The sequence below is a fragment of the Naegleria gruberi genome, assembly GCF_000004985.1.
Source record: "Naegleria gruberi genomic scaffold NAEGRscaffold_2, whole genome shotgun sequence".
Classification (NCBI taxonomy): Eukaryota; Heterolobosea; class Eutetramitea; order Acrasida; family Naegleriidae; genus Naegleria; species Naegleria gruberi.
In genome coordinates this window covers 961,119-974,289 of record NW_003163325.1, presented here as the reverse complement: position 1 = coordinate 974,289, position 13,171 = coordinate 961,119, and the positions used below count along the sequence as shown (strand labels likewise).

Below are 13,171 nucleotides of genomic sequence, written 5' to 3'. Positions count from 1 at the left end.
AAAAAATGAGACTGAGATACTGTGAAGCTTGTCAAACATACACCATCAAATACGTCTGCGACAATAAGAGCACAACTTGTGAAAAGAACCCAGTTGCAACTCGTCCAGCTCACCCAGCCCGTTTCTCTCCAGCTGATACCTACTCTCAATATAGAATTGACTTGAAGAGAAAGTACGGACTTTTACCAACCCAACAACCAGAAGAAAAGTTGTAATTTTATTCTTCTCATCATCAGTTTTTTTATTTATCATGTTCATTAATAAAACCGATCTTTTTAAAAGGACTTGATTAATTTGATTGGTCTTTTAGTAATTGTTGGAAACTTGTTTCCGATTGTCTTCTTAAAGTTCTGAAAAGAATTACAACAGATATCCAACCAATTATACTACACAATGTTCTCATCCCATTAACAATGTGCCATCCGATAGCATTTCTTGACACCTTTTCTGAAGTTGTACCTGCCAAATTGCTTGTCCACCCTTTTCCGCTTGTTGAATATTGAAATGCAAAAAATTCATCAGCAAAACCAATCACAACACTACAAAGAAAGGAAATCGTATACGAGGCTGCCCCTACAATTAAAAATGTTCTTACCAGAAACGATGAAATCATTCTCGATTTTCTTTGTACTGGTGATTGAATAATCAACAGTTCAGTAAATAGGGTCCCTTTTGGAAGTGGTGGCCTTAGTTCAATTGACAGAATGTATATTGACAGAACAGAACAAATACATGTAAAGACCATGTAAATTTTTTGAAGTATTGTTGAAATTGGTGAGTACCATTCTACAAAGTCAATCAAATTGGAGTAAAGTGGTATGTTAATTAGTACGTGAAGGGTGCAAAACCCTACTAGAATACCCTGTACAAAAAGTAAAAGTACAAATAAGTTATTGTTTGTAATTAGAACTGTTGAATTATAAGAGCTAATCTCTCTTTGAATTATTTCCTGCTCATCTTCAATTATTTCTTCAGTTTCGTTTTTGTTATTACTAAAATCAGTTTCCTTGACCTTTCTAAATTGCCCACTAACAGGATCTTACCTTTTTAGAATTTGAACAGTTATAAACTACATACTTTCAATGAAAATAGTTTTCTGTCTAAGAGAGAGAGGTCCTCCAACTTTTAAATTCTTTGATTCAATTGGTTCATCTGTCACTTCTTCTGCTTCCTCATTTTCCTTTCCAACAATGATATCATTTGGTGAAATAGAGAGGTAATGAGTTCTTGCCATGTCAGCAAACAGATCCTTCTCCAGAGTCCTAATTACCTCCTTTTTTGGTTGTAAAACATCTGTAGTGTTTTCTTCTTGTTCTTTTTCGTGGAGTGTGGGTAAATTTGATTCATGTTTGTTTCCTTCTTCGTTCCATTCGTCATCAGTTTTTTTGGGTTTCCTTTTCTTTCTCTTTTTTTTGGTTTCCTCTACAGGTGGTTCAGCAGATTCCTCTTGATTGTTTTCCATCATTTCATCCCTTAATTTATTTCTATTGTATGAAGGCATTGAATTTGTCGGAACAACATCTTGCACTACAAATTGCTCTACCTCCTCAACTGGTTGATTGAAGAGATCTAAATTAGCCCTCTCCAAATAGTTTCCATTGTCCATAACTTGTTCCAATTCATCCTCATTTAATTGCTCTTCTTGATTCTGATTAGCGAAAGAAAAAGAATTTTTCAACTTCTCGGGAAGTGGTGTCTTTACTCTTTCTTCCCTTGGTTGATTTCCATACATTTTTTTGGCGCTTTGTCTGCCTTGTTCATACAAAATAAATACTAGCCGTTAAAAATACTGTACTAGTTTCACTTTGAAAAAATGAACCAAGAGGAGTATTGTCGTGTGTTGTATGATTTTAAGGCTGATGGTCATAATGAGCTCTCAGTCACTAAGGGAGAAGTTGTAAAGTTAATTAGTGCCCATGGAGAATGGATGATGGTAGAAAAGGTGAGCAAACCCTTCCAAAAAGGTTTTGTTCCGACTCTATACATAACAATCATCAAAAATTCATCATACGATAATAGTAAGGCCAACAGCCTCACTTCATCAGTTACAAGTATTAATGAACCTGTTATAATTCAACAAACACAACAACCACCAGCCAGTGATGAAAAACGAAAAAACAAACAATCTTCGATCAACACAACAAGCAATAATTCATCAAATAGCACAGGTTCCAATCCTCTTAACGAGAACACAGTGGCTACCGCATCTTCAAACAAACAATTGGAAAAGTTGGATAGGATTAACAATATTGAATCTCAATTAAAGAGCCACCAATCTCCTTCCAAACAATCAAAAACGTCCAATTCTCAAAAAGCCAATGCATCTCAGTCAAAACAAATTGTAACCTCAACTGCACCAGCCCTACCACTTAATCCACAACAACAAACGCACCCAACAAATTATTCTAATAATTCAATTCAAGATACCCCAACCGTTTCCAAGAATGCTCCACTATTCGATGAACGAGTTAACCAGCTGCCCAAACCATCAATTGAAACCCGTAAATCCACCTCTTCGACTCCATTATACTCTAAAAATTCACAAAAACCAGTCCAAAAACAATTACTATCTGGATTTGTGACAAAAGTGGTAGCTGAATACGAAGATTCCGTGACACTTATGCAATCTTATGAAACAAATGAAAAAATTTTCAAACAAACACTTGTGCAGAGAGAAGAAGCTTTTAAGAGTATTGAGCAAAAACTTGACAAGATAAGTAAGGAGGTTTTGGATTTTCAAACAACCAATGATCAACTCATAGATAAAATAAGAAGATTGGAGTTGAGAATTGAAAATGACAGATCGAATTTAATCAACAACTATTCCACAGATGTGAGTGGGATAACAGAGGCCAGTGAAAGAAAACGAAATGCTAGTAGAAATTTCCAAAGTGGTAGTAAAAATTAAATATTACTTGTTGTAGCTACATATTGATGCTTGTGATGGTTTTGCTTAAATAGAGGAGGGGAAGGAGAAACAGGAATAGTTAAAGTGTGAACCAAAAGTTTGCGCTTCTTTTCTGTAGACATTTTTGAATCTTCAACAAGTTGGATTGGAATTCTTAAAGTTACACAATCAATAAAAACTTGTGAAGAGTCATTGCATTCTATTACCTCGTGCCTCATTTCTTCATTTTCAGGTATATTGTGTATATTTGCTAAAACATTCTCTCTCAAGAAAGGAGGTGTGATACTTTCTTGTAGGTCCCATTCTAAAAGTTGTGATACTTTGTGTCTTATTTCTTTTCTATCAGATACTTCCAATTCTGGAATTTCTCTAAAATTAAGTAACTGATCCAATTTACATGTTTGTAAATTAAATGGAATATATGAGACAGTGTTTAGATCTTCTTGAAGTGTAAAAGGTTTTGTATGAATTGAACTTGCAAGAGAGCTTCCAATAAATGTTGTAAATGTAATGTCCAGTTCTAAATTTTCATTCTTAGAGACTTTCTCTGCTAATTCGAATGGAATATTAAGTAGCATTTCATCATCTTTAGAGGCTTCTACTAATTCTGGCAGAGAGTTATACCCTCTGTTTTTTCTCTTTATACTTTTCCAATCAGAATCATCAGAAATAGAGAACGATTCAGGATTAAATAATTCCCTATTGTGAACATATGCGGTGTGTTGACTTGTAAAACTACCATTATTTTTAAACTTGATGTCTATGTTTTGGGATGAGATTTTTTCAATAAATTTGAAATTTTTAGGTGCTTTCAAGCAAAGTTTGATAAGACAGCTACCACTCACAAAGTTCATCTTTTCAGCTCTAATTAACCTTCCACATCTATTATTTTCATCTAAATTTCCATCTTCAAGTATGTTTGGATGGTTTTCAGATGCTACTACACCAAACTCCCTTAGATTGCTTGGTTGTACAGTTTCAACTTGTCCACTAATCGTACTTAATTTCCTCATTCCATGGTTGACTGTATAGAGTTAAAATATATTCATACTTTAACAATTTACTTACAAGAATCAGAAATGAACAGATCATTTTCAATCTTTACGATTGAAATAGGGTGATTAAACTCTGGTTTTTCTTTTCCGACGATTGAACCATTTTTGAATCCAATTCCTGTAGAAGTAAAAATAGTTTTACAAGCTACAGATTCTATTATACCATCATTACCGATTGTTGTGGATGTGAGAGTTGAAGAGGGTGTCACCTTAATTTGTCTGAATTTGTATTCATTATCTGAATGTGGTCGATAAAGAGCGGTTGGGCTCTCAATGATATAATGGAAGGAGGGGGTTTTGTTTTGTTGAATTGAAGATCTATGCTTTAAAAAGCTAAATTCCGCAAATAAATTCTTCCGAGATTGGTTAGCTCTACTGTTAAGTTCTAGTGAGGGAAATACCTGAGAGATGTATTTGCTGAAATCATTTCTCAAATATTTGTGTATCATTATTGGTAATACATCCTCAACAAGTCCATTTTCCAACCTTATTTTCCATATATGTCTATATCCCGTTTCTGCAACATATAAGCAATTTTCATCATAATTGATAAAAAGGTCTACAGGTTTGCTTATGGCTTTGGAGCATGCAGTAAAATCAACAGTTAGTGGTTTAGGAGTATTCTTTAACCATTCTTTTTCTCTTTCGAAAATAAATTGTTTTTCAATATATTCTTCTGTGAGCATAATTCGTGTAGTGTCATCTCTAAGAAGATAACTTTCCAAATCAGTACCTTGTCCCAAGTTGTTTTGAATAAGGGTTGAAACAAAATTTTCATTGAGATTGATTCTTCTAATTGTATTATTATTAGTATCAGCCACAATTATTTGATTTTGTTGAATGTCATGAAATAGACCTTGAGGTCTATAAAATTTACAATCAGAAAATATTCCATCCTTAAGTCCAGCAAAGCCATCACCAAACTGTTTTAAATTGTAAATAAATGGAATTTTTTAACTTACAACATATTCCACATGTCCATCAGGTTTCATCTTTACTATTCTATTATGAAACGTATCCGAAATAAATAAATGTTTGTCTGCTTTCTCCAAAAAAGTTGGATACTGAAAGAGAGTTTGAGGTTGAAGTAACCGTTCAATTGGTTTGTCCAATCTCTGCCATTCAAACTCCTTCATCTGAATGTGAATTGACTTCTCAATAATATCATCAGTATCTATTAATCATATTAATAATTTAAATTCATTTCAATAATTACCTCTAACCAGCCTCTCAAATATTTCCATTTCATCGTAATATGTTGAGAATAAATTTCCCTCTTGGTCTAATAATTGCAGTATGAAATCACAAGAATCTGTCTTGAATACAGGGTATGGAAATTCGTGGTAGAGAACATAATCACGAAGAGTATCAATACTCTGCAAATCGCCTCCAAATCCAATAATATTTGCTCTGTTTTCCAATGTAAAACTATCCAGTATTAGAATTCGAATTTCAAAGTCCACTTACTCCAAACTCATCAAATAATTCAATACAGAGGGGAAATAATTAATATTGATCAGTAGAGTTGGTTTTCCGATGAGATGGTCCTTTACAAGTAAATGTCTAGTATTTATCCATTTATTTTTTTCAGAAGGGAGATTATCTATTATGTTAATTGTTTTTGTTCTCCTTCCGAATACTCTACAGGATGGCTGAAGAGTTGCTGCTTTGATATTGTGTTTGTTAGGGTAGGAAAAGAACGGCTTCCTACATTTAACAAGTTGCTTCATTTTTAATTGTGTAATTTTTTATTCTTTTCCTTATTCTTCTTTATTAACTTCATCAAGTTCTACAAATGTTCTATTTGAATAGACAGATTGGGCATTTCTTTCAATTTCTTCCAACAGAGATTGTTGTTCTTCCGTTAGTACCTTACCATTACAAGCTTCCTTTACAATAAAAAGAATACGATCAATGTTATCCTCAATACTTTCCTCGTCTAGAATATAACTCAAACTTTTTGGTTCATTTGGGAAGTATTTGTTCTTTGTTTCAACGAGATTATTTTCCTTCTTTTGCTCTCTTTCAATAGCTTGATTCCAATAAATTTCTTCTTCATCAGTTATGTCTGCTAGAGATACATCCATAACGGACACATTAGATTCTGTATCGTAATCGCTATCATCCTCATTATTGTTAGGAACTGAAGTGGAAGTGGTGGTATTTTTCTTTTCTTCCTCTTGAACCTGATTATTAAGATTTTCTTGATTTTCTTTCAACGAGAAGAAGGCATCTTCCATGATACTGGTAAAAACGTTGGCTATTACACAAATAAAAATAGCTGTATAAACATAAATGTAAAGTCTGGAAAAGTATGCCGTAAATGTCTTGTTACCAAAAACACTGTCAAAAGTATCGTGCATGTTGTCTTGGAAAATTAGGGAAAATAGAGTTACCAGTGATTCATTCAAATCTAAGAAATATCTAGAATATTCACCAAACTAGAGATGAATTAATAAACTTATGAAATTAAGAATACATACCATCACGGTTCCCAAAACACCAAATCCAATATATAGAGGTAATGTTGTAATAATAAATCTAATCACTTGGGGTAAACCTCTCTCAAATGCTTTACTGAACATGTAAAATTCATTGTGAAATTGGAAAAATCTCATAGTACTTGAATATGTAAGCATACAACTCATACCAATGAAAAAGCTATTAATTTGTATATTACCTGGAGTAAGCAATTCAAAAATGAATGAGAACATGTTTGTCATGTGTTGTGAAAAGGAGAAAATGAACCAGTACGATAGAACACCAGGTAAATCGGCTAAGCAAATATTCTTATATCTATGATAAATGATTCTCTTGATTTTTTGCTTGATAAAATTGTCATCAGAGTTGATTGGTATACTATTATCAAATAGTATATAAAATTTGTTTTTAAAAACTTACACCTGACCAACATGCTTTAGTGTTTCAAGATCTCTTATCTTTTTGAACATTCTGAGTCTAAAAATCACAGACTTAACGTCTAGAGCAAGAGCAAGAGCACTTGCAAAAGATATTACTAAGGAAACCCATATGGATGGTTTGTAAAATTCCATGACTGCTTTTCTGTCTGTTCTATTGCAAATGTCATAATCTCTTAGAATAAAAGAAGTAAGTTTACCACCTTCATTGTTTCTGTATGTCTTGGTAATAGTCCAAAATACACATTCTGCAAACCCATTCACAACATAATTACTTCTATCCAAACCAATAATACTAAATTTTAGAGTAAGTTTGTCAAGTCTATCAAATAATGATCTTGAATTATTAGCAAAATACCCTTCCAATACTGATCCTAAAGGCTTATCAAGAGTCAATAAATCAGATTCTTCTCACGTTAGTTGAAATGGGAATTTTTTTACATACCCTCTATTAGAGGTTCACGACTAAACGTCGTATCAGAACCATTTAAAATAAAGTCCCTTGGGCTTTCCGTAAAGAGGGAGAGCTTTGCCTCAACAGGACTGATAAGATCTCCTCTTGAAAGGTCTCTTGGAAATACCCAAACATCAACATTCTTTCTAGGAAATAAATAATACTACATTATGAATAGTATTGATTGTCATCTTATAATTTATGAATACTTACAGAAGAAACAGTATTGCTGATATCTGCAATTACATCATCAGTAGAATAAAAGTAGCTACTAAAAAAGCCATCAACATTTGCCTCATAATTCTCAAATCCATCCTTCAAAAAGGATGTTGCAAAGGTAATGTCATTATTAATGAAATAGTTATTTCTTTTTTCTGATAATAAAACAACCTTAGTAGTTATTAAAATTAAAAGAAGACACTGTATGAGTAACTTCCATGGAATTCTAGTATTGATCAAGATATAATCATTTAATATTAAACAAATATTATTACAAATGAGAACTTACTTTCCATATTTAAACAATTTAACAATAGGACCTGTTGTTAACATTGCTTCTGGAGTGGCAGATTTTGCTTTTTGTTTCAATGATTCTTTTTGGGTTCTGAACCATGTCATCATTGCGTGCTTAAGTTTGGGTGGTTGTTGTTTTATTGACTTTCTACGGGATGACTTGATACTGTTTCTTCTTGATTTGATTTCCGATGAAGTCAAAATGCTTCTAGGAGTTTCATCTTCCTCCATCTGATAATATTTACTTGTTGGCTCTTCCTCTTGAATATCTATCACTGGTACACTGTTATCAGTTGTTGTTTTTGTAATTACTATTGAAGGAGGAGGAGATGATTGCCCTGTTGATGACGGTGAATTAAAAGTAACACTCTTCTTACGAAAGAGAGTTTTGTCATCAACATTTAAACCTTTTGGAATGATCAATGGAATGTTCCTTTGTTTTGCAGTGACGGAACTTGGGGACTCATTGGTTTGGAGTGAATCTTCCATTTTTTTAAAGTAATTAGATGTTAGATTTTTCACTCCTTTTTGTTGGATAGATTTGAAAATTATTTAATTGCAATTATTAATAATACAAGCATTTAATCTCCTTCAAATTCAACCATATGATAGAGTGGATAAGCAGCGAGTTTGGATCTACCACCAAGAGCTGGCAATTCAACAATACAAGCCAATTCAACAACTTCGGCTCCAAGTCTTTCAACAAGTTTAATACTAGCCAACAAAGTACCACCAGTTGCCAACAAGTCATCAATAATAACAACACGTTGTCCTGCTTTGAGAGAATCGGAGTGCATTTCAATAGTGGTAGCACTTCTATATTCCATTTGATATGATTCCTTCAGTACTGTAACACCAGAACCGACTGGCATCTTTCCTTCCTTTCTAATCATAACAAAACCAGCTCCAATTTTATAGGCCAACAAGGATCCTAAAATGAAACCTCTGGCTTCAATACCGATAACGGCATCAATCTTTTTATCCTTGTATTGTTCATAAAATAAATCAGCAACAAGAGCCAATCCTTCAGAGTCAGCCAACAATGTACTGATATCTCTGAACATGATACCCTTTTGAGGGTAGTCTGGAACAGTTCTGATGAGGGATTTAATCTTTTCTCTTCTTTCGTCAACAGGTTGATTTGAACTCATTTTTTTTGAAGTGGTAACCAAGCAATTAAATACAATACGGTTGGGTGATATTATCTATCGAGTTAAATAATAATTCAATACTCCACAATTTATTTAATTACAAGAACTGCCTCTATTGGAGAGGTAAGCATATCTTGAGTTTGTTCATCATTACAAAGAACTGATAATTTAAATGTCCCCTTTTCTAAAAAGAAAAGTTTTAGAGTTATTTGGGAAGGACTCGATGACGTCAATTCCAAACAAGTATTCAATCTACCAGAATAACAAAATTGTCGGTTTGTTGCAGGTATTCTTGTACCATTTTCTCCATCTTGATAAACTCTTAAAATTAAACTTGCAATCTTATTTAAAATTTGTTGATTATTAACTGAGCTAAGTGTTACATTAATTGTGAACTCTACTTGTTCGCTAATGCCTAATTGTACAGGAACTTGTTGAATAGCCAGTTCTTTGTGGCCTATAATTTGATTATTTACATTGGCAATCATTTCTTGTTTAATATTCAAGAATTCATTCATAATGGGAGGTGCAGAAATGATGGTTTGTTTTCTGGAATGTACTCTTTCTTTTGATTGGCTATTTTGTTTTACTTCTTCACTCTCTTTCTTACAACCAACAATACCAATCGTGTTGACATACTATGAATGATTAACTATTATGATATATTAGAATAATTACTTACAGATTTCCATCTCATTGCATTTGCTATTGTTCCCTTATATCTATTGATATCTGATGTGTATGGAATATTCAAATCTTCAAAATTGATATCATGAAGAATGGAAGGATCAACAAGAATCATTTTGGTAGACTGAGCACCAAAAGGTATTCCTGTATCAAATTGCTCATCCTTTAAATGTTGGGAGAGGCTAGACAATAACATAAAGGAAGAATTGGAATAGTTGTGAATTTTAGCCACAATCTTCTTATTGAATGATTCGTTAACTGTTATACAATCTTCAACAGCAACAGCCCTCATTACTGTTGTTTTAATGGAAAGGTCCATCTCTCTATAATAAGATTTTTCATTAGGATCTTGTTTTTCAATACCATATTTGATATGAATATTAATAATACCTAGATCACTTGATCCTTTCCATACTCCAACTACTTCAATTGGAATTGTTACAACATCAGCATCTGGAACAAGCGGAAGATACTTTTTGATAATTTCGTCCTTAATTGAAACAGTGTTTGCTGTTTGATTGTTAAATGTAATTTCAAGGAAGGTAATCTCACAATTACCAGTGTTATGAAGCTTTGCAAAGAGTGTAGTTGTTTCTCCATCAACAAGAGATAGTTGAGGTGTTGAAAGAGTTACATTAAGAAGTGGAACAGTCTCTACAACGGTGATATCATAGTCTCTCCTTTCTTTTTTTTCATTTACGAGGTGTTGGGTTGTTATTGGAAGATAGACTGGTGATTTAAATCTACCTTCTTCAAATTCTATTCCAATTGAATCAAGAATAATACTTCCAACTGCTCTAGGTTTAGTTGCTACAAAAACCTTTTGAGATTGCCCACTCGCAACCACAGCTGAGTGAACAAATACGTCACAAATAGGTTCTCCACTTTCATTAATTGGAGAAATCTCAGGTTTGTACTTTACCGATACATTCTTTAAGCGTAAATCAATCTTGTATGGATTGTAAAATTCAACTAGTGTTTGTGCAGTTTCATTTTTTGCCCAATTTAAAGTTACCAATCTTTCATCCTTCTTGTCAAATGGAGAATAAATAAACAATTGAGGTCTGTTATCTTTGATTTCCAGTGACTTTGGTTCCAAGTGTGAAGGTAATTTTTGAGGAGCAACCATTTTGATGATTGGAAGAGGCTTTAACAGAATATTTATGCCTTTAGGTATTTGGTGAGAAACAGATAATATACGCTTCAAATGTTCCTCTTGAGTTGTTTTAGACATAATTTGTCCATACTCTGATAAGAGATAAAATCTAAATTGAATTTCTGTGCAATAATCAGCTGGACTCATTGATTGTGCAAAATCAATCATGCTTTTGATAACATCCATTTGAATAAAATGCCATCCTTTGAGTGAAAAATTCTTTTTTGTTTTCCATTCTATATTAATAAAGACAATAACAAAGTACAATATAGCACAATTAATTGGAATATTGTAATACTAACCTGTACGTGATGTTAGCTCAATTGGAATGTTATAAGCATCCATAAATTGGGATCCCAATCTAATTGAAACACCTTGGTTGCACAATTCATGATGAAGAACTGCTACTTGTCTCAAGAAAAATCCAAACTTTCTTTTACATTTCATTTGCTTGCAAATTTTGGCTGCAAACCCAGAAACAACAATCTGTTATTATTTCATTAATATGAATTATTGGATTCTAAAAATTTAAACATACCTTCTCTTGAGTTGTTAAAGAATCAGCAGATTGAACAGCCTTTGTTAGACAGTCTAGTGCTTCCTTTCTCTTCTTTTTTTCGCAATACCCTGAGATGAATACAGCCATTTTAATGTAGGTTTCCACTAAAAGATCTTTCTTTTTAGATTTTTCATAAAATTGAATAGATTCTTGAATCAAATCATAGATTTGTTGAACTATGGAGCTATCAACCTCAGACTTTTGTGCAAGTCTTGACTTTACAAAAATGATGGAAGCCATACCTTCGGCTGCACCAGCCTGATATAAAGGGTAGTTGATAGCTGCACTTGTAGTATTGTTCAATTGCATCTTACAAATGTTACTAATTTCTTGATAGGTAGTCATGGCATCCTCATAATCGCAAATTAAAAGAGAGGAATCTGCAAATAATTTCATGTTTTGTAAATTTTTCTCATCTCCAAGGGAAAGATTGGTTGACGATTGTGAAGTGGGAATGGTTTGTGTATCAACTTTTGTTTTGGCTGGGGTTGCTGGCTTTTTGGTATTATTACTACTATTATTACTTGTTGGGAAAAGACCAGATGGAGAGGTCATTAAATACGTATTTGATAATTCATTGAAATAGGCAGAAGGATTTGAAACAATTTTTTCAAATCTGATCAGTATTTGTCTTGCCAAATCAGAAAATAAATAATCAATATGACATCCAACATGATTTTCATCTTGATTAGGAATTACCACCAATTCTTCATCCTCAGGAGCCATTGTTTCAGGATCTTGCTCTACTGCAAAGCATCTTCCCACAATATTCTTTCCGTATAGTTGTAATTTTTGCTTTTTGTATTTTGTAAATCCACTAGCAACAGATTCCTCACTCAAGCAACTCATAATACCAATCACTCCGTGAACGTTTCTATATTGATGGAAATCCGAATATCCTGTATTAATACTTGTTTCGTCAACAAATTGAAATTTTAAAACAGATCGAGACCAATCCTGCTTTTGAAAAGGACTTTTTAAATTATCATCTCTGAATCTGGTCAAACTTTTGATCGGCTTTGAATCACAAGCTTGTATCATTGATACAAACTTTTTAAATGTTGAGGCATTAATTTTACCGATGGGAAATATTGCAATACGGATAAGAGTATTGGTAACTACTCCAAGTTGACATCCCACAACATCAATAGAAGACATTTTTTAATAAATTTATTTAAATAAATATTCGGTTATTAACAACAATTAAAAATGAATTTGTGATTTTAATTTATTTATTATTACATGTACCATGTGGGTGAAAGCAAATATTATGCTTATTAATTATGCACTCGTATTATTAACGATTCTTTTTACACTTCTCCATTAAATCCGTGGTATGGAGTACCGAATTCTGTTTAAAAAATGTCTTCATCAATAATACCAAAATCACAAATTCTCTCCCTCTACAAAGGACTATTAAAAGGTGGTAAACAGTTCTCCGATTATAACTTTAGAGAATATACTCTAAGGTGTACAAGAGAAGATTTTAAAAAGAACAAAACAATCACTGACAAGGAAAAGATTAAACAATTATATGAGAAGGGAATAAAGAATTTGGGAATTGTCCAAAGACAATCACTCATCAATCAAATGTACTCTAAACAAATTAGCATCATGGACAGTAGGGCAAAGGCGTTTAGAGAGAATCCAGATCTTTTCACTGCCCAATACTCTAATATGGACACCTCTGTAGAACAAGAAGAGGATTAATGTAAATAGTAGTGTAAATAATAAATAATTGTATATAATGGTTGATTCCGATAGTAGTAA

At 32.8% G+C, this 13,171-nt stretch overlaps 7 protein-coding genes across 7 annotated transcripts; 3 read left to right on the top strand and 4 right to left on the bottom strand.

Moving 5' to 3' along the window:
- Window positions 1-5: 5 nt before the first annotated feature.
- Window positions 6-191, top strand: NAEGRDRAFT_5785 (uncharacterized protein; the record flags this gene model as incomplete). The annotated part of the gene is made up of 1 exon (XM_002682949.1): window positions 6-191. A coding segment is annotated over one exon (186 nt), but the record flags the coding sequence as incomplete, so codon positions are not given.
- An 878-nt stretch (window positions 192-1,069) lies between these two features.
- Window positions 1,070-1,606, bottom strand: NAEGRDRAFT_62118 (uncharacterized protein; the record flags this gene model as incomplete). Its single annotated transcript, XM_002682718.1, has 1 exon — window positions 1,070-1,606. The coding sequence occupies one exon, from the start codon at window positions 1,604-1,606 to the stop codon at window positions 1,070-1,072; it is 537 nt and encodes a 178-aa protein (XP_002682764.1).
- A 207-nt stretch (window positions 1,607-1,813) lies between these two features.
- NAEGRDRAFT_62117 (uncharacterized protein) lies at window positions 1,814-2,908 on the top strand (the record flags this gene model as incomplete). The annotated part of the gene is made up of 1 exon (XM_002682948.1): window positions 1,814-2,908. The coding sequence occupies one exon, from the start codon at window positions 1,814-1,816 to the stop codon at window positions 2,906-2,908; it is 1,095 nt and encodes a 364-aa protein (XP_002682994.1).
- Window positions 2,909-3,968: 1,060 nt separating this feature from the next.
- NAEGRDRAFT_62116 (uncharacterized protein) lies at window positions 3,969-8,337 on the bottom strand (the record flags this gene model as incomplete). The annotated part of the gene is made up of 10 exons (XM_002682717.1): window positions 3,969-4,886; window positions 4,926-5,137; window positions 5,180-5,391; window positions 5,431-5,510; window positions 5,742-6,404; window positions 6,447-6,822; window positions 6,865-7,288; window positions 7,327-7,498; window positions 7,549-7,780; window positions 7,844-8,337. 10 exons carry the CDS (start codon window positions 8,335-8,337, stop codon window positions 3,969-3,971), a joined length of 3,783 nt encoding a protein of 1,260 aa, XP_002682763.1.
- Window positions 8,338-8,429: 92 nt separating this feature from the next.
- NAEGRDRAFT_44236 (uncharacterized protein) lies at window positions 8,430-8,999 on the bottom strand (the record flags this gene model as incomplete). Its single annotated transcript, XM_002682716.1, has 1 exon — window positions 8,430-8,999. One exon carries the CDS (start codon window positions 8,997-8,999, stop codon window positions 8,430-8,432), a length of 570 nt encoding a protein of 189 aa, XP_002682762.1.
- A 71-nt stretch (window positions 9,000-9,070) lies between these two features.
- NAEGRDRAFT_77990 (uncharacterized protein) lies at window positions 9,071-12,559 on the bottom strand (the record flags this gene model as incomplete). Its single annotated transcript, XM_002682715.1, has 4 exons — window positions 9,071-9,637; window positions 9,682-11,078; window positions 11,145-11,328; window positions 11,381-12,559. The coding sequence occupies 4 exons, from the start codon at window positions 12,557-12,559 to the stop codon at window positions 9,089-9,091; spliced, it is 3,309 nt and encodes a 1,102-aa protein (XP_002682761.1). The 3' UTR covers window positions 9,071-9,088.
- A 204-nt stretch (window positions 12,560-12,763) lies between these two features.
- On the top strand, window positions 12,764-13,111 carry NAEGRDRAFT_62113 (uncharacterized protein; the record flags this gene model as incomplete). The annotated part of the gene is made up of 1 exon (XM_002682947.1): window positions 12,764-13,111. One exon carries the CDS (start codon window positions 12,764-12,766, stop codon window positions 13,109-13,111), a length of 348 nt encoding a protein of 115 aa, XP_002682993.1.
- Window positions 13,112-13,171: the final 60 nt, after the last annotated feature.